This window comes from Anas acuta, chromosome 1, assembly GCF_963932015.1.
Source record: "Anas acuta chromosome 1, bAnaAcu1.1, whole genome shotgun sequence".
In the NCBI taxonomy this organism is placed as follows: domain Eukaryota; kingdom Metazoa; phylum Chordata; class Aves; order Anseriformes; family Anatidae; genus Anas; species Anas acuta.
In genome coordinates this window covers 144423356-144444258 of record NC_088979.1, presented here as the reverse complement: position 1 = coordinate 144444258, position 20903 = coordinate 144423356, and the positions used below count along the sequence as shown (strand labels likewise).

The following is a 20903-nucleotide window of genomic DNA, read 5'->3' as shown; positions in this document are numbered from 1 at the left end:
ATATCTGCAGAAATAGTTCACGTTGTTGAGTTTTATGCTGTCCTCTTCATCTCTCCTGTAATGCAGAGAAGTTGGAGACAAAACCAGTACATTAGGGCAGTGTTTAAGGGATCAAGTAGAATCTGTGAGTCTAAATATGGGATAGAACTGAGGTTTGATTTTTGTCAGAGTGGCTATAGATGCAGATTCATGATATAGATTCATGAATCTCTTCTGATTTGTGAATCAGAAGAGAGGTTTTTGTTTGTTTGTTTGTTTTTGAGCAAAATCTGTAAGAAGCTGTAACATTGCAGACAAGATCTGTTGCTGGGACAATAGCCAAGTTCCAAATTCTAGGGCAATGAGAAAAAGCCACATGAGCTGTCTGGAGCTGTCTTTGCTTTTCTGTCTTGGATAACCAGAAAGGAAAGGCAATAATAGGAAGTTTCAGTCAATCCCAGTGGCAGAAGCTAATAATATGAATCATACAAAACCTGTAATGATACCAGATAAAATTGTTAACATTTTGCAGTGGCATCATGCCAGGCACTGAGATCAGTTCATCTGGCTGAGAAATTAGTATCTATCAAAATTTAAAGTGCTAATTGTCATCACACCTGCCTGAAAACAACACTTAGTGCATGCAGACACTCTGCCGACTGGGAATATAGGGATACCAAAGACTTGCGTGTATCCATACAACGTCAATACAACCTCTTTTTTTTTTTTTTTTTCCTCAGCTGAAAATGTGTCAGATACCTTTATGTAAATCAAAGAGTGAGGTCTGTCTCTTGACATATGAGGGCACCATTTGTTCTGTAATCAGTTCGGAAATCTTTTTATCCACTCAAATGGAAATGACAACTTCCTTCAGGATTCTCTGAGATTTTCCTCAGGTTGAAGAAAGCAATGGGCTTCTTCCTCTCAGTCTTACTGAGTCATGAGTGGGCAGCCTGGGGAAGTGAACCAATGAAACAGCCATTTTTCTGTGGACATATTCTTTATTTTTTTCTTAACTTTTTCTGACGCATGGCAATTTGGATTAGAAATGTATTAGGAATATGTCAGATTTGCAAAATATAAGATAAGTCAACAAGAAATAGCTAATACTTCTAGGGTTTCTTGATGATATAGACAGCAGGCAGTATAACCAGAGTGAAATATACAAAATAATTCAAACCTTTGAGAATCTGTATGAATGTTCCAGGTGTGTTGGATGTGCGTGATGTAGCATAAACTTTCATTTTCTGTTGTGGTGTTTCTGCACTTTCCCTCTTGTATACAAAGCAGTCTCATTTTCCTCCTTTAAACCATGGACATGATGCCAGCTGCCTGAGGGATTGGTGTTTTTTTTGTCTCTTGGAGTCTATCACCTAGGCTAGATGCCTTTCTAAAAGTCTGCTGTAGTTCAGACTGGAGTGGTAACTTTGAAGCATGAGCTGTAGGGTGGATTTCGGTGTTATGCTAGTGGTTAAATGTTCATAGGCCTGTTGTCAGAAGGCTGGCTGAAAACCCATGGTTGCTTGAAATCTGTTTTTGGAACTTCCTCCTTCAGCCAGCCTTTGCTTTCCGATGCTAGACCTTTAAATGACTACTCACTAGATATAGCTGTACAATATCCAAAACATAAGTCATTTGTCCTGCATCCTGCAGTCAGGAAAGGTGGCAACCTTGTGCACGATATTCTGGCAAGTCCTAGTGAGATTGTATCCTAGTCTGTGGTCACCTCTCTATGTTATGAATATACATGGATTATTTGCATCCCGTGATTTCTGTGCAAAGCACAGTGCTTTTCTTAAAGGTACTTTTCTTAAAGGCACTTTTTCTCCCCATTGCTTCCACTTTTTATTTTTTTGCCTTGCACACTGGTATATCTGCCCATAGTCTGTTGTCTTCAGGAGGAATAAACTTTAATCTTGAGCCAGTATGTGCCTGAATTTACATCATTTGAAGGTGTGCTGATTTTATTGCCTAAGATATAAACAAGAAAAGAATCTCCCTCTATGCAAATTGTGTGTGGGCATCCACAATCCATGCCGTTGTGTTTTGTCTTGTGCAAATCTGTGTTTTGATGTTGTGTTCCAGTGGCTTTAGGAAGTTAGCTGGCCATCCACTGGCAGCATGGCACAGAGCCATGGCCACCTTCGTTCTGAGATCCCTTTTGTCTACAGCTCAGTGAGAGCTGAGAAAGCAAAGGGCAGGCGGTCTGAAGTCCTTTGTTCCTCCCCAGACATTTGGTTTGGTTCTTGAAGTAATGCTCCTTGGCCCCCAAGGAGCAGGTCTTTTTAGCCAGAATGGGAATATATTGATGCAGGATGTCTGCTGTCTTGGCTGATGGTGGTCCCCATGCCTGCACTGTCTGTATTTTGGATGCAGAGAATAACACTTTTTTTTTTCCACCCTGATGTGCATTTGGGACATACTAGGAACAAGCAAAGTGGGCAATTGCTTTGAGTGGCAGATTGACAGAGGTGGGAAAGGGCATAAAAACACTGCTCTGGAATAAATGAAAATGACAGGCACACATCAAACAAGCATAGTAATTAGAGTTCATAGCTGTTGTTTGTTACTGATGTGTATCTTTGACCTTCTCTTTCACCTCCCTCTCTTTTCCTGTCCCTACAAGTAAAGGGAGCTGTAGACAACTGAGAAAGCTAGTTTTGATGCAACACTTTTTGGTATTGCTGAGCTGAAGGGAAGATAGCTGAGGATGTAGTTGAAGTTTACTTACAAAGAGTAAATTGTTTGCTCTCTTGTTATAATACATTAAATTGGTTATAATACATTAAATATAATTCTAACAATTATAACAATTATTATAATACATTATATTATCTACATTAATTATAACAATTGTTATAATACATTAAAACCTTGATGTCAGTGTGGAACATATCCAGTGAATTTGAGTTATGCAGGTATTGCAAATCGTGTGGTATCAGCAGAGAAAAATAAAAAAGTGGATACTAGGAAAAAGTTCTTTTAAGAGATTTGTTTTTTGTTTTATGTCATTTCCCTGCCCTATCCAGGACCAAGAAAGCTCTTTCCCAAGAGTGCTTTCTGTTCAGAGGCTCTCTCCTAGATGGTGCTTCCTAGATGGTAAGTGCATCTCCCTTCTGTTGTGCCTAGCATAGTGCTTGCTTCTGATGCAGATGTGGAGGATAACACATCTAAGAGTACCACCATGAAGGGGTAGCTTTCTTTCTTGCTATGCTGAGCAGTTGAAAAGGGAGCTGTGTGTCTCCCTTTCTCCTCTGAAAAATGAAACAGCGCCTTCATTTAGCAATCAAAGTGTCTTCTGTAGCATTGTTGCCCCAAGGAGTCATGTTCTTCCACGGGTGGTTTGGGATCTGTGTTATTAGCATCTATGCTGTGATGCAGCCCTTATCACGTGGCAGTATCTGGACTCATAGTGCAGATGGTTGTGGCAGCACACTGCTGTCAGCAAAACAATGTTCTTCATTCCCTTTTCTGTGTAAGTACTGCAGCGTTTAGGTGATGGAAAAGTGTTGCCCTCCTCTGTTAAGAGTGCACTTCATGTAACTCTTGTATTTGACCCAAACTTTGCCAAAGCAGACAGCTTAACTGGGCTTTACATCAGGCTCCAGAGCACTAGAATTAGCAGCCAAAATGGATGGCATCTGCTTTTGCAGAAGCTTCAGCATGTGGTGACTGATTTTTTATTGTTCAAAACAAAACCAGTTTCTCCTTGATGGTTTCTAATCACTTTTCCTTGTCTCTCATGAGGGAAATTGATAAAACATGTATTTAGGATCTGTTTGGTTTTCAGATAAAGCTGGTTGGGTACATGCATTCAGTTTTTGTCTTAAGGTATTTGATATTCCCTTGAAATGCCAAAAATGACAATGCTATATTACTGCACTGCTGTGTCAAAAGCCCAGAATGAACAAATCTGTGATTTCACTGGCCAAACTAAATGCAAAGCAGAAACAACAACAACAAAATGCATCTGATGAAGCATATTGTAGGAGATAAAATACTTCTGGTTTTATCAAAATAGATTATTTGGCAGTGCCAAAATTCATATTAGGACTTTATTTAGTGATTCTCCCTAATCACTGTGTGTGATTTTCATGTGCTGTTCATGAGCAGAATAAATTTTCCTGAGTATATTGGTAATTCAGGTTGAATATTTGAGCATTTGATTTACAAGGAGACCCCAAGCATATTACAATTTTTTTAGATTCAAAATTTGAATTAATACTATTAGACCTATAAATTCTATGATGTGCTTGCTCTACTGTCATTGGAAGAATGCATCTCTTTCTGTCACATATTTTAATGTAATTAAGTCTTCTTATATGCCTGAAACCCAATTTTCTTGCATTTTTAACTATTTATTTCAAGTCAATACTTTCAGTGAATATTTGTTTTGTTAAGCCCAACATTTAAATTCATCATTTAATGGGGTAGAAATATGGAAATGATGAATGAATCAAATTATATTCTTATGAAACCCATGTCACTTCACTGACACGGAGATTGTCTTTACATGGTGCTGATGTCAGTTCAGCCCATCTTGTTCATGCAGTCCTGCTCAGACCACTTGCTTCACTGCTGCTTTCTTGTTTGTCTTCCTTGCAGCAACTTCTGCTGATCGTTTTTACCGCATTGACAGATCTCAGGTAAATCTCTATTTGGTTACTGTTTCTATAAATCTTTTTTTTAAAGCTATGCCACATGCAGCTTAAAATGAATTATCTGCCATTGCTTTCATGTATTCTAGGATGTTGCTGATGCCTTGTGAAAATCAGAGAAAAAATTCTGGGCCTTTTTTTTAGTTGATATAATTCGCATCATTTCACTGAGCTCACTGAAGATTTATATCTGCTGATGGTGTGCTTTTCTGCCAACCTGATATACAAATCAGGATTTTCTATATTTGTCATTCTTATCATGTCTTACTAAGGGTATCTGTGTGACACTAGCTTATTTGATTTTGTCTTTTCACTAATGATGTTTTTGGTCACCAGAAGACCTGATCCTCTGCGTGACATGAAATAGCTGTGGAAATTAATGTGATGTTACAAGTTGAGAATGATGAGCAGAGATGTATCAAATATTCCCAAGGAAACCCAAAACAGCATGTAGTTTCATTAGATTCAAACCTGTGGTGTAGATCTGCCAATCTGAATTTATTTTCTGAAAGACACTGAAAATTTTACAGAGCTTTTGGTGTTCCTGGTTTGTAGCCAGAACAGATCAATTAGTGGCTCAGCATTAAGTGTAAACTGTTGCTTCACCTATTGGTCATTTGCACCTGGACCCCTAAGAACTATGGAAGCAGTTTTTGAACTACATGGACATATGCAGCTGGTGTTTTAGTTCAAGGAGAAGAAGCTGTGACTTTAGCTCAGAGGTCCCAGGTTCAGTGTCTGCATATAGCCACCACGGCCCTTTGCACACAGCCATATACATGCTTTAATGAAGTTGTGCTTTAACATTTGTAAAGCAAAGATGAAGAAGATGCTGCTATAGGTTAAACTGGACGGTGTCATTCTGTTTGGTTTATTCTGCATTTCTTTAATTCTGACTCTGTACAAATTGTCATCCTCCCCCCTACTTCATCGCCCTATGTTTCTGTGGGCAAAAGACCAATACTATGTGATGGTCCCTGTGCACAAAATGTCGGAAGTTTCCTGTCCATCCACCTACTTAGACAGGCCTACTCACACTCAGTGTTTTGGAAAGACAATGGGACTTCTGTGTCAATAACAGAAAAGAGGGATTGAGAAAGAGAGCTTTGGTAATGGAGATGCAAAACCAGAATATACAAGCAATTGAGGGTTGAGAAAATACCTGCGAACTATGGAAAATCCTGTCAGATGTCAGCTGAGGGCAGATCTTAGATGATGGTCCTCATTTGGAAATGCAAACCTCAGCTTTTTGGGTAGACGTCCAGTTTTCAGCTGAATGGAGTTGACAGGGCCTGAGTCACTGAGCAACAGCCTTTTAAGTGTTGCTGTGAATGTGAAGCTTGTTGGTTGGGAATCTTGGTTTGTTTAACATCTAAGAATTGCTTATTTACAACCACAGTAGCATTGCTATTATTGTGTGTGTATATGTATGCACTTAAATAAATACACACACAGAGTCACATGAATGCTCTTCAGACTGATCTACTGCCAGGTTTCCTGTAGCCATTTGGGCTTTCTGTTTGACCAGTGATGCCACAGGTTCGTTATCTGTTCCTTATATCACTCCGACAGGAACATTTGCACTTTGTGACGGAAATTTCGCAGGACGAGATTTTTATTCTGGACCCAGAGCTGGTAATGTCACAGCAGGGGGGAACGCCACCCGGAATGCCTGATCTGGTAGTGGAGCAGGCCTCTGGGTGAGTGGTGCTAGAATCTGGCCTTCAGCAGCCACATTAGAGTTGGGCATTCCTCTTCTGGTCCCCTTTTCAGAAGGGGGTGGGGGTGTTATGGTAAAGGGTGGGGACTTGGGGACAGGATCAGGTGCAGCAATGGTAATGTCAGAAGGACAGCAGAGTAAAATCTACTGTATTACACATCCTGAAGCAAACAGCAGGACTAAAGAGGTATCTTCAGCACCTTTCAATGTCCTCACACCCTCACAGAACATCTGCCCCTGGCATAAATCTGTATCTAACAAGTTACAAAGCTGTTCTCTGCATGGTCAAGGCTTTGATACCAGTATATAAGTCCATGAAGTCCTTTGAGCCTCAGAATGGTGGTGAAATCTCGTCCTCTGGGCAGACCAGAAATGTTCCTGATCTTCTGTAGGAAGAGTCTTGTACTTACAGTGAATTTAGCTAAGTTAGCTTGCTGTGGGCTGAAAAATGGTGGGGACAAACAGACATAAAAGAGCTTCAAAGTGGTGCATGCAAAGTAATTTCTGGAGTTGAATGTCTTTCTCTTCATTTTTCCCTCCCTAGAATATCAGATCGATGGAACCCTGCAGTGCGAAAGAGGATGCTGAGCGACAGTGGCCTCGGCAAGATTTCCCCACACTACGAGGTACCTGACAAACAAAAGGACGCCAGCCAGACCCATATGCTGCAGTAAGAGCCCTCTGCATTTCTCTGCTTGATGGCACACTGTCACCATCACCACAGACTAGTGGCTTTTTTAAGCTTATTGAGTTGTGCTGACATGCCAAAATAACAGAAGTTGTTCTAATTCTTCTCTTTTTTTAATCACTTCTATTTCATCCTCTTTCTCCATTATTATATGTTCTTGCCTTTGGTATTTTTATTTGTTTAATTATTATTATTATTTTTATTTCCCCCCCTCCATGTCACTCCACTCTCTTAAAAATGTATATCCATATTTCCAAAAGTAAATACATTATTTTAGGATGTCTGATGTTCCAGTAGGAACCTTCACAACAATTGGTAATGAAAAAGACCAAAGCACTCACCCTTAAGGTAATTCTGATGCAACGTGCAAAAGCAGAAACTTCTACAATTACTGCTTACTTTCAAAGCTGTAGGCAATATTTTTCATATTGTCTTTAGCCAGTGATATCATTGCAGGTATAGGATGACTGGAGTTGGCCTCGATGATCCTTATGGGTCCCTTCCAACTCAGACATTGTGATTCTATGATTAAACAGTGGTTTTGCTGCTGATAAACATAGAATATACATAGTTAGAAGGGGCCCACAAGGATCATTGAGTCCAACTCCTGGCTCCACACAGGACCACCCAAAAATCAAGCCTGAGAGTCTCTCCAAACACTCCTTGAACTTTGTCAGGCTCAGTGCGATGACCATTGCCCTGAGGAGCCTGTCCCAGTGCCCAACCACCCTCTGGGTGCAGACCCTTTCCCTAACCCCCAGCCTGACCCTCCCCTGTCCCAGCTCCATCCCGTTCCCTCAGGTCCTGTCGCTGTCCCCAGAGAGCAGAGCTCAGCGCCTGCCCCTCCACTCCCCTCGTGAGGGAGCTGCAGGTTGCCATGAGGCCTTCCCTCAGCCTGCTCTGCTCAGGGCTGAACAAACCAAGGGGCCTCAGCCACGCCTCATAGACCCTTCACCATCTCTGTAACCCTCTTTTGGATGCTAATAGTTTTATCTCCTTCTTACATTGAGGCACCCAAAACTGCACACAGCAGTTGAGATGAGGCTGCACCAGGGCAGAGCACAGCAGGCCAGTCACTTCCCTCAGCTGGCTAGCAATGCCATGCCTGAAGCACCCCAGTGTATGGTTGGCCCTTTTGGCTGCCATGACCATGATGAAAGCTCTTGAGCAAGATGTTTGTAAAATAGCTTTTAAAGTAATGATATCTTAGGTCATTAAATGTTTAAACAAAATGTGCAGCTTTGTCCTTTTAATAAGGTATACAAAATTGTGTCTTCACCAAAGATTCAGTAAAATGAGCATCAGTTTCTACACTAGTATGTTTTAAAAATATTTCTTAAGGAATAATAAATTATAAAAACTCCAGTTGGAATAAAAGCATTGTCCTAGGAGAGGAAAAGCTTTAAAGTTCAAAAAATAGGCTATGGACTCTGTGATCCTGTTTGCTTCGTTTCTAATTCTTCTAGCCCATTTTAGAAGTGGTTCTCAGCTTTTTGGTCCTTCAACTTTAGATTTTTGAAACCAGGTGTTCTGTCTCAGATGTGCTCAAACTGAGGCTGCATGGTGCCTGCTGAGTACTGCTTCAGGGCAGATACAGTGTGGGTGGGAATTTGTAGCTGCACGGCTACAAACCAGAAACTTCGCAGCAAAATGGATGCTGCTGAAAATAGGATTTTTTGTGGGAAGGAATGGTAAACTGCAGTTTCACTGACAGAAAATGCTCACCAGGCTTTCCCCCATTACTCCGGGGAAATTCTGGATCAGTTCTTGTTTTTGTGCTAGGGATAGCGAACTCAGGTGCACTTTTCATCAGACAGGAATGGACAGCCTGAAATTTGGGTCTTATCAAGCTGGGGGAAAAATGATGCTTAGACACTTCTAGGCAGTGTGGAGAGATGGTGACAACACGTGGACTTGCTTCTAACTGATGAAAGGAATGATTTTATTTACGCCAGTGTGACTGGAAATGTTTGTTTAGCTGGAACAATTATGTTTATCTGGTAGGATTATTAATTATCAGCACAGTAGTATTGCCCAGAGTAAAGCGTACCTGTTACTGTTTACTGTAAGGCACCGTTTCCTTTAAAGCTTTTTTAAACTGTAACTGTTTTGGCTTTTTTTTTATTATTATTTATTTTTATTCTTTTTAATGGTAAGACTCAGGCTTTGAATCTTTCTCTTTTCCTTCTAGTTTAAAGTTTAACAAAATTCAGTAGTTTCTGAATACAAGATTTGGAGAAAATGTATTGCTTTAAATTGCTTTTTGTAAATAAAACAAATCCAGAAATTGTTTCCTGAGAAGTTTTAGTGCTGTTAGTGCACTGAAAGTTTTGAGGCTTTACATTTAAAAGTATCCCCATTATACTGAGGAAATGCCTTTTGCTGTCTTGTGCTCCTTGAGTTTGCCCTGAGGCTGTTGATACCTGTTGGAGACCTCAGATTCAGGAGCTGTGTTTTCAAAAATTTGTGTCTGTACATGCTCAGGGAGGTTTTGAGTGGGGTCTCTCTGTGCTTACTCCTGGCTGCAGGAGGCTCACAGAAGCTGAGGAGGGGCACTGTGCTGCTGATCTCCAGCAGGAAGGAAAAAAAACAGGAGGAGCAATCTTGGTCAAATGGGGATAGGCTGGGAAAGATGTATGGAGGAGCAGGGAAAAGAGGACGAAAAAAAACAAACAAAAGAAGGAGTAGAAAAAAAAAAAAAAAACAACAAATGAGTGTATGCAGCAACTTGGGGAGCAGGGTTAGGAGATGGGAAGTAGCCATGGAGGAGCCCAGAGGACAGTCAGGTATCTGGGGAAGAGGAAGAGGGAACAGGAGGAAAAGGAAGTGAAAGAGAAAATGTCAGCCTGCAGGGACTTTGGGCTGCAACAGATGAGAAGGGACAGGCTGCTGTGCAAGCTTAGGGGGCTGTTGGAGAGAAGCAGAGAAAGCAAAGAACAAGAAATCACAATGGGAAATAAAAATAAAAAGAAAAAAAAAAAAGAAGAAGAGAAAAAAGGAGGAGAACATGGGGTGAGGATAGATAAGAGAAGGAGACAGGCTAGGGACATGGTGGCCATTTCTCTCCAGAATCTAGAGTTCTGAGCTGATGCAGATGATTCATTATTCAGGTGGGCACGCTCTGAAGTATGTTTAGACATTGCCTCATTTGCTGCAAAGCTGAAAGATGTATTGTAAATGAAGCAGAGGATTGCAGTGGGGAAAGCAAGATATTACACTTAAGGCAGCTGAAAGCTACTCTGGAGGACTGGTTTCTCTCCTCAGTTTCCTCCACAGAATTTCTGACTGATGCAGATTAAAAACAAACTTCACAAATGGCCAGTAACAACAGGCTCCTCATTTTATGCATGTCTGCTGTGAAGTAGGCTGGGAGGCCATTGCAAGTTGACTTTGAAATAGAGTGAAGGACTGGAAACTGAGTAATATGCTTCCTGTGTGCCTTAGGTTGTGTTACTAAAATTAATGGGAAGTTTGTGCCTTCTTTCTTCCGACTCTCATTTTCCCACCTGCGGAATACAGATAATGTTGCAACCTCACCTTAGAGGAACACAGCGAGGGTAAATTTCGCAGTCACAAGAAACTTGGATATTATGGGGAGACTCTGTCAGAGATGCTTAGGAGAAAATTAATCATTTTACATTCTGTGCACAGTTTTGGTAGTGTGGGATAAATGAACCTTGAGGCTGTGCGCTGCTTATACAGAATACAAAAGGATATTAAGCAGGTCTTTTTAAACATCAAAGCAAGAGTCCAATAGAAGAAAGTAGCATGTGGCAATGTAATTAAAGGTTGTTGTAATGTATGAGTGCAACAGGGCTGGAGCATGATGTTCAGATAACACGAGCTCTGGTATGTCCAAGCTTCTGAGTATTTGACTTTCCAACCAAGCATTTGACTTTCCAACCAAACTTAGGTTGGAAAGTCAAGCATTTATAACCTGGTATTTTAAAGCAAAAGCTTAGAAAGTACTTTTATATTTTTGGCAGCTGAAAGCAGCTCAGAGGTTTGTCCTTTCAGATTTTTTTATTTTATTTTATTTTATTTTATTTTATTTTTTTCAAATACAATTTTCAGAGAGGATCTTAATGAGTTGGAGTACAGTTCCCTAAAAAGGAATATGGCAGAGCATGAAGGAGACACCTCCTCCCACCTGTGGAGTTCTTATGGACCCTGTGAAGGTCATCTTTGTCCAGTGTTTTATGTTTGGCCTGAAATATTGCACATCACCTCCAGCTCAAAGTGTGAGACCCTATATCCTGTCACTAGGGCAAGTGACATGGGACTTGCAGTGAGAGAACGCGTCAGTCAGTTGACCAGCTGGGGCTGTTTTCTCAGTAGTCATTTGTCTTTGAAACATGAATCGGTAGTGACACTCCTCAGATGTTAAAAGCAGATTAGACCACAGCTGATCATAGTATGACTGCAGGCTGCTTGGAGTGTCTCTGGCACCATTATATATATATTTAATCTCTCTAAGATGTAATAATGCTTTCTGAGAAGTGAGGAATGAAGATAAAAAGACAAAATCTACTAATAGAGAGATGCCTTAAATGACTTAATTCAATGAAAGTAAAGATGAGAATGTTATCTAAAAATCATGGTGAGATTTGGAATTTTTCCTGATCACAAACTTTTGGGGTAAAAAACAATTCGTCTGTAATGTTTCTGAGGCAGTGGTTTTCTAAGAGAAAATTATTTACACTTTTAATCAGGTGAACCTCATGCTAATTAATTTTCAGATGGCATTTGGTTAATGATATTTTATGTTTTGTTCCTCCTTCCCTTACCCTTTCTGAAGGCTCTTTGATGTGTGACCAATTTGTGGAGTGTAAAGGACATGAAAATTAGCATCTTGATGCAGTAATCTGGAGCTGGGGAGGATCATATCTTAATAGGAACATCAGATCAGTGTGAAAGGTGCATACGACACCAATGGGAAGACAGTTACTTGGATTACTGGTGCTTGATCTTGAAAAAAGACAAGCATTCTGGGCTGGCTTCACAGAAGAATGTAATTGGACTCTTTCTTTGAACATGAGTGGATTCACCATCCTAAATTATTCTGTGATCAAATGGTATGGTGAGGTGGGCATGATCAATGCCTTACAGCCTGTTGCAAGTATTCATTGTTGACCATGTATTTTTTTGTAGGTATGTGTTTGTCACCCTGTTATATGATGAAAGATAGAAAATAAAAACAAATAACAGCGTACAAAAATGAAAAGGTGACTATTGCTTCATAGATGTTTAACCTATGTCTTTTAAGTGAAGTCACTTATTTACCCATTGTTTGGAGCAGTAACAACCACTCTTGCAGCATCTGCCCACCTAACACATGTAAAGGGAATGAGATCCAGAGCTGCTAGATTCATTGTCTGAATTGAGTGTATGGCTCGTGAAGGGTGGATGAAGGTTGGCCAGAGTGCCATCTGGCCCTGTCAGAGAAAGGAAGAAAAAGCAGCTAAAGGGGCTGGAAGCTCTTTACACTAAATAGACATTAATTAGCTAGTAATACCACCCAGGCACTGCTTTATGAGGCAATAATAACCTAGTTCCTGAGAGGAAAGAAGAAAAAGGCTAAATGCCAAGTGTTTTAACTCAACCACAAGAAACAGATCATTGCCCAGGAAATCAGTGTGACTGTACAGACATTACAAGTTTTGTTGTTGTTGTTTTGTTTTTAAGAGAAATTTTGGTGTGGTACAAGGTGAAAAGAGCATTTGGGATACAAGGTTGCATGCAGAAAGGAAAAGGAATGCTCATCTAGTGAAAGTTAGGAAAATATGAAGAGGTCACTTGCATTTGAATGTATTGTGCAGGAGCTGCCTAGTAATAGTGAACATTTAAAGGTTTAAAGGTTGGCGAAGGACAGAAAAATTCATGTTTCCCCAAAACTCTTGCACTGGAAAACTCTGCATCAGCTCTTAAATAGTCAAATAAGTCTGTCCTGGTGAGTTTTGATAGTAAAATATGAATTAGTGTTCTGGTTCAGGTTTAGTTTACAGGCTAAAGCCATAAGAGTAAAATGTGTGTGTTTTAACCACCTATTTGTGTACAACTAAACAAATGACTGTTCTGTTGTTTAAAGTCCCAGATGAGGCTACATGAGTAGTGATTACTTTTAGTGAAGCCTTATTTGAGTGATGGTATAGATCATATCTCACTTTCACTGTACACTCTTGTAGTCCTTATAATAGAATTAGAACATAATGAAATGCAGTGTCTGTACTCAGCTCCATTTTCTTTTTCTTCTGTTGTCTAGATATTTTTACAAATAGCTTGTAAGGCATCATTCTTATTACCTTAAGATGGAACATGAAAAAGGTGCGCTTAAATCAGCTCTCCATCTCTTGCTAGGATAGTGATATTAAAAATGAAGGATGTTAGCGAAAGAAAGATGAGGACTAAAAGAAAAGGAAAAATGCTGTATAGAAAACTGAGAATGGTTAAGGGAAAGGTACATGTTGGTTAAATAGGAAAGTACTTTGAAGAATTCAAAAAAAAAATAAATAATGTAATTATAAGAATTTAGCAAAAAGATAATACATTGTTTGAGTGAAAGCAAGTTTCCTCAGTAAGACTGAGCAGTAAAAATTGATGTATCTGAATGTGGAGTCTGGTCCTGTATTTAGAAAACTCTCACTACTGTCAGTGTAATGCAGTCACAGTAGCTAAAATCTTACAGTTGCTCCTATAAATTTTCCATTGTCCTAATTTCTGGAGACTTTCTTGACAAAGAAGGCACCTCTTAATTGTTCTATGCTATTGCACTCAGACATGGTGAATAGTGAATTTCAAGTACTTTATGCTCCTGATGTGAATATTTATTCTCTCCATATACTTCAATATTTTGGCCTTCTTCGTTGTTTCTGGAGATTTTCAGTTGGAAAAAAAAGGAGCAATTACTGCTTTCCTTTGGAATTCTACCTTGATGATAGGTGCCTGCAGTTCTGAGAAGAAATATTCATGCCCTTTCACATTCCTTAAAAAAACTTACTATGTAACAATGAAAATCCAAGAGAATTGTGGCATTACTTGAGTAATTTGTTTTCAAGCTTCATTTCTTGCCATCCAGATATTATTTTTTTTTTCATCCTGACAAATAGCAACACTCTTAAAATGGTTGAATTTGGCTTACAAAAAGAAGTGTGTTTTCTCTGTGACATCTATATCTTCAAGATCAAGCCCTGCCTGAAAAGCTTGATTCTCTTATTTTCTTAATATAGACAGTTCAGTAAAGAGATTCTCAAAAACAGGATAGTTATTTTTATTTTGTGGTACAGTCATTGTATATAAGAACAATCTGGAGACTGTAGAAGTGTGGATAGAAATACTTCCCAGTGAAATTCGTACTCCTTCCAGATTGACAGCAAATAAAAGTCTTGCTTAGTGCCTTGTGCTGCTTAGTAGCCTGTGGGATTTCAAAAGTTTCTTTAACGACACCTGATGCTGCTGGTATCTGTTACTATCTGGAAGCTAACTTAATTGTCCAGCTCTTACATTTTTTCTAGAAAAATTTTTCCTTTTCCTTCAAGTGCTGCTTGTACAACAAGCTTGATCATATCCAGCTGTGGATACAGGGTATAGATGAATTTCTTAAATGGCATGTCATGAAACTGGAAATAAGACTTACACCTAGACAAATGTTAATTCACAAGTTAGTCTCGAATCTCTCCAACCTTGTTAATTAATTCATGTCCACTTTCCCTGGGAAATGTATCTTGTAGTGATACTCATCCCTATCATAGCCAGGATGACAGATTCCTAGACATGTCTGAATACAGTCAACTACACCTTGACCAAACTGCAGAAGAAACTAACACAGTTTAGAGAGAAAAGCAATGCTTAAAATCATGGGGGATGGAGAGGAATATTATTACCCAAATACTTCTTTCCAAAGACTGGCCCACAAAATGTTTTTGGTGTATCCTAAGTGTATCACACACAGACTGCGCATGTGAGGCTAAACCTGAGAACAGTCATTTTCAACTCAAGATTCAAAAGGTTTTGCATGACCTTGGCCATGATGCTACCAATTCGGTGACAGCTCTGGGTGTGAGAAAATCATGGCATTTTGCTCTGACACCTGAAGATGCAGATACAGGACTAGGGAACTTGTTACCACATACCTTCCCTGCTGTATCAGGGGATGAACCACACCTCTACAGTTATTGCACCCACCAGATCTGAGGGAACTCTGCGAACAGTGAAAATGAGATGATTCTGAAAACTTTTAATATGAACTTTTAGCAACTTGTACTGTCTCTGGTAAGTGATTGAATCCATGAAAGACCTTCTTTAATCACCACTTCCATTAATTAATAAGATTTTGATGTCACTACTGCCAAAGTTTAGCTTTATCTACAGAGAACTTGTGCTGTGTAGAAAAACATGTTTTTTACTTACTAAAATGTCTTCAACAGTCATTAGTATTTGGTACTTACACAACCTCGACACATCATCCTGACAACCCCTTTCCCAGGAATATTGAGCTTTAAGACATTGTCTTTTGCTTCTGCTCTTGTTGAGTGTAATTAGAAAGGGAAGAAACTAGAATTTGATTTTGATTTGCATGTGTATGACCTTATTTGTGCATGTGAGTGCAATGCAAATAGTCCTTATTTTTTCTTCCAGAATTAAATCTCCAGCCTATGCTGTTGAGATGCTGAATTTCTAAGGGGTTTTAACAACAGCAGGCACATCTGAGGTGGTGGGTTTGTGTTTCTGCCCCTTCAGTATGTGGCAGAAATAGAGTACATCCTGTACTGTATCCTGTAGGATGTTTTTTTCTCTTGACAGTACTTATTATCAAATAATTCTATTATTCAGGATATAGATCCCCAGAGGGGATGGGGTGGGATTTGAGCTTCCTCTTTTCCCACCCACCTACCCCTGAGCCCTCAGAACGAGGGCTCTTAATGATTTTGTAGCATCTCAACTGAGATGCTGAGGATATTCACCCTGCTGACATTTTATTTTGGCAGACAGTAACATGCAAAATGTTCTTATGCACTGTGAGACTACAGATTGGCATCTTAGAGAGATCTTGCTTCTAGATTGGCAAGCCACTTTCCAATAGAGAAAAGTAAGCAGTCCAGTTCTCCTTATATGACTTGAAGCAACAGAATATGCAGGTGCTTGAGAAAGGCACCTACCTACTGGATGTTGAGAAAGTCAACTGCCATCTAGCTTGAAAACACTTACCAAATATTTCCAGTAGATAAGGCAAGGGAAATGAGTTTTCAAAGTGGAATGGAAGTTTTGGAGTGTGTTTAAAGGATGAAATTGATGTTGACAGACTACAGATAGCTGGGTGCCTCAGTTTTAAATTGTTTACCATAACAGCTATAAATCTGTTTTTGCTCCCTGGCTGACTGCCAAGGCCAAAGTAGAAAAGTTCTTTCTTTTTTCTTTTTTCTTTTTTTCTCTTTTCTCACTTCAACTTTTTTTTTTCTTTTTTTCTTTTTTTTTTTCATTTGCTTCCATTCTTCTGGCTTACTTAGTTTAGCCCCTGGAGTGAGAAGCAAAATCCATGCTGAGAAGTAAAGCAGCTGTATAGCATGGAAGACAGGGGATCGTGTCAAGGCAGTCACTTCTTGTACAATTGTTTTATGTTTTGCTGGGTAAAAGAAAATGACATCGGATAATTTGATCTTTAGGGCCTACTGCTTTCCTGCAAATGTCGGGCATGTGGTAACTGTAACTGGCAAGAGATGGGTAGAGGAGAGAGTGGCGTTGATGATGCCACTGTGGGATATAAATGGCTTTCTGGAGTGGAAATAGCAGACCCAGGGCCCCCAGTGACGTTACAGACACTGGAAGAAGGGCTAGTTGGGTTTAGTAGTGTGATACAGGATGATTGACAGAAAGGGAGCCTGTATTCTTCTGGGCTTGCTTTAAGCAATCTGATAAATGTAGGATAAATATCCTCCAGCGTTATAAGGTTCCAGTCCAATAGATACTGGAAAAGAAGTGAACCTTGTTGTCTTAGATAACATGTATGTATGTATTTGTGTATTCTTGTTCTTTATTTGTAAGAGTTGAAGTAAAAAAAAAAATATATCAATAAAACCCACCAACATCTAGGTCTTAGTTTTCTGAGCATTTCGCAGGAACAGCAAGCTTGTGTCCCTGTTCTCTGTCCCTGCCATAAGGATCAGCCATCTGTTTGGAGAGAAGACCAGTTCTTAATGTGTTCTCATTCAGTACTAAGCTTTATCAAAGCCAAGGCTAATAAGCTTTTAGAGCTTCAGGGCACGGGTATGATGCATAGTCCTGTACATATGTAACACATGCATTTAAATACATAGTGTGTCCAATCTTTCACACTAGGACATCTCATAATTTGAATTCAGACTGTATTTATTGATTTCCTATTCATATTCTTAAGTTCTGGCTTAACAGGCCTGCAACAAGAATAGAGAGGTAATATTGTAAAACAAACAAAATAAAACAAAACCAACAACAACAAAAACAAACAAACAAAAAGCTGCTCTAAATCATCACACAGAAGCACTACTTTGTCCGAATTGACTGTGTTACACTCCTAAAAGCTAAACCTTTGCCAACTTTCTCTAACTCTTTAGATATCTACATGTTTTATTTTCAGCTGTGCCTGGAAACTGAAAAAGCAAGTGTAAAAATACTATGCAGAAAAAGTTAGAGGCTAAGCACAGTCATGTGAAAATAGGTCGTTGTTTGAGGTTTGCAATTTAGTGTTTTGGACCCACAAAGTTCAGAGTATTTTGATGAGGCTGAGAGCAATATTTTGACATGAATATTCACTGGAATCTTGAACTAAAAGTGAGTTTTTTCACTAGGGCTGCTTGAAAAATACCTTGGTGATCTGTTTTTGCTTGGTGTAGTTGTGTGTGTGTCGGAGGTTTATTTCTATGGAAAATGTTGCTTTGTTGAAAAACTACTTGTGAATATGGCCTGCGTTTAACGTGCTCAGGCTGTGGAGAGACTCTCTAGTTTGTCTGGGAATTGCTGAGGATGAGGAAGCTCTTTTCCCAGGTTGGGTGTCTTGGCGTTGCTGCCCTTGTTCTTCCATGTCTTGGTTGCATGTTCTAGGTCCCTGACTGCAGGCTTATATGTCACAATGTAGAAGACACTGTCTGTTCTTGAAAAGCCTGATGAAGGTTATCTTGAGCAAGAGGAGAAAATCCTGACATCTGGAAAATATTCAAAGTGAGAGGGAGAAAAGTTGTCCCTGCTTGCCTGCTACCCCTCTGTGCTGGGAAAGGAGGACTAAAACCCACAGCTTTGTCTTGGGAGCTGAGACTGAGTGAGCATTTAGCAGTTTTGGCACAGAGGTGTGTGTTTGAGAGTGAAATACATGAAGAGTGGGGCCGTAGCACATAGCCTAGCTGCAGATCCTGGCAGCGTTGATGCCCATGGGCAAGCAGACACAGATGGACCTGGCTAAATTATGCCAAGAGCTGAAATCAGAGAGCCAGAGGTGGCTTAGAGCCAGTATAACCCTGACTCCTAGATTCTTGTTTCTCTGCCAGGCCTCTAAAAGAGTACCACAAAACCATATATGAAACTCCCATTACAAAGTTTTGTTCTTCATTATTTATCCCATAGCAGGAGTGTAAAGAGCTCTGTAATTTTGCTCTGCCTAGGATTATAGAAAGACTTGTGTGTTATTTTCATTAACTGAAGTTTTTTGTTTGTTTGTTTGTTTAAATCAATGGTAAACAAGTGAGGTTTGCTTGATGCTTAGCACTTGTGAAAATCAGGCCACTTATTTATGAACACTATTGCAAGCACCTTTTTCTAAAGGATTCCTATGTTTCAGTCTCCCTTCTCCCAAAACCACTAAAGGCAATTTAGCAGGAGTCACTAGTTAGCTTTGTGGTAGCAAACATACCACTTAGGGCAGTTTCTAAGCTGTTTAGAAACCAAAGCTAGCCTGAATTTATTTGGATGGTGTCTCAGGATACCAAGCTGCTGTTGTGCTTTCCCTTTATCCAGCCTCAGGGCAAAACTGGGGATGTGACTTAATCGGGGTATACCTAATGTGCAAGCAGTGTGGCTGACATGGCTTTGCAGTTACTAAAAATCAATTGTTTCTTTGTGTTAAACAAAAAGTTAAGATTGCAGAAAAAAAATGACATTTGAGTTAATCTTTTCCTGAGAAATGTAAAAGTACACAGATTGGTTATTGAGAAAATAAGTCAGATGTTTTGCTACCTGCTTGTTCTTAACATCTTTTTTTTTTTTTTTTTTTCTTTTTAATTAAATTTCACATAGGAAGTTAAGGTGGTGCTTATATCCAGCAGCCAGTTCCTTAACAGTCTGTCATTTCAACTGAATATTGCATGATCTGTCTAGATCTCACTTTATTTTTTTAGGGTTAGTGCCACGTCAGCCACTGCCTTTCTTTTGCCTCTCCTCCTCCAATCTCTCCCCCCACCCAGAATTTGTTTAACAATTGTCAGAGTAGACCAGTGAAAATTTTAAAGATTTAATTCAAGTCTGGAAATGGAAGAATACCTATTCAAAGAGGCTTGGATCAGCCTTCTTAAAACTGAGTGTCTTATATTCCCCTGAGATACTTTGGTGTCATGTGGTGGTACGAGAAACAGGAGCCAAGTACTAAAACAAAACAAACAAACAAAAAAATCACCTAGATCACCCTACAGTGATCATGCTGGTCATGCTTTTTTTTTTTTTTTTTGAAAAGCTTTCTTAAATTATGTTTTGACGGTGATTCCAAGGTAAAGGAATCTAAGGAATCATTGTATTCTAATACGAATGTTAGAACATTCTGCCCTGCCCTGCCCTGCCCTGCCCTCCTCTCTTAACATTTTGTTCTGGGATTTTTTTTATTCCTTAGTTAAGCAGCAATTCCCAGGACGCTCCTCTGGGTGTCAGTACAATTTCAGGTATAGCAGCATTGTGGTGTTCCACACCTTCATTCAAAGTATTTTACAGTGGACAGAGAAATACAGTATATGCTAAGAGGTAAAAATTTAGATAGTGGTGAGACAAGATCTGGAATGTTTAAGGGACAGACATGCCTGAGACACAATAAGGAATACATCAGAGCTGTCTTCATTTTTGTAAGAAGCACCAGATTACAATCCTGCATGTTGGGCTGCTCATGAACACCCTGAGGCAGCAGTTTATGTGCAGGTATAGACTGAGGCTGCAGGAAGAAGCTACAGAAACACCAGAAAAAATGCTATGCTGATCTTTGTCTTTAACAGAATTAGAAAAAAAATAGACTCTCCAGACTGTTGGTACAGGTTAACGGGGTATGTCTGAACAAATTTCTGCAAAATAATAAACAACTTGGATGGAATTTTTTAGATTTAGGGAGCATAGCTGGTCAGAATTTTCCTGCATGCAAGAGACAGTGTTGCCATTGCCTATTTATCATCATTGCATATGAGAAATATCTGAGAGAAAAGAATGACAGAAAAGCTGGAGTAATAGTAGAAGAAAGCCTTGTAGAGAGATTTATAAGATAGTTGAAAAAAATAGGTCAGAAAAGACCTCTGAAGGTCTAATGCACACCCCTGCTTGAAATAAGTCGTATTGTAGATGAAGATGTTCAGAGGCTGGTCTGGCTGAGTTCTGAATGTCTGCAAGGCTGGAGATTCAACAATCTCTTTGCACAACCCGTTTTCCTCTTTGGTCATCTGCATTATAACTTTTTTTTTTTCCCCCCCTACTATCCAATTTTCCATGTTTCAACTTGTGACTGTTGCTTTTCATCTTGTTTTTCCTCCTCCTTCTTACTTCAAGAATGCTCTGGTTTCTTTATACCTTCCCATTAGATAGCTGAAGGCATCAATAAGATTTCCCCCGAGCCTTCTCTTCGTTTACTGAATGACTCTAGCTCCCT

At 39.5% G+C, this 20903-nt stretch overlaps 1 protein-coding gene across 14 annotated transcripts in view; it reads left to right on the top strand.

The window, feature by feature from the left end:
- DGKI (diacylglycerol kinase iota) overlaps nt 1–20903 on the top strand; it is a 216247-nt gene that overhangs the window by 156395 nt on the left and 38949 nt on the right. For 10 of the 14 annotated variants that reach the window (XR_011090225.1, XM_068662793.1, XM_068662783.1 and 7 more), the window contains 4 exons: nt 3009–3078; nt 4585–4625; nt 6210–6337; nt 6902–7027. Coding sequence is in view for 11 of the 14 variants with exons in the window: in XM_068662793.1 (XP_068518894.1) it covers nt 3009–3078; nt 4585–4625; nt 6210–6337; nt 6902–7027 (365 nt within the window). In the remaining 3 variants the exon portion in view is untranslated. The remainder of the gene's footprint in view (nt 1–3008; nt 3079–4584; nt 4626–6209; nt 6338–6901; nt 7028–20903) is intronic. The other 4 variants (XR_011090229.1, XR_011090228.1, XM_068662860.1 and 1 more) reach the window with 3 other exon arrangements.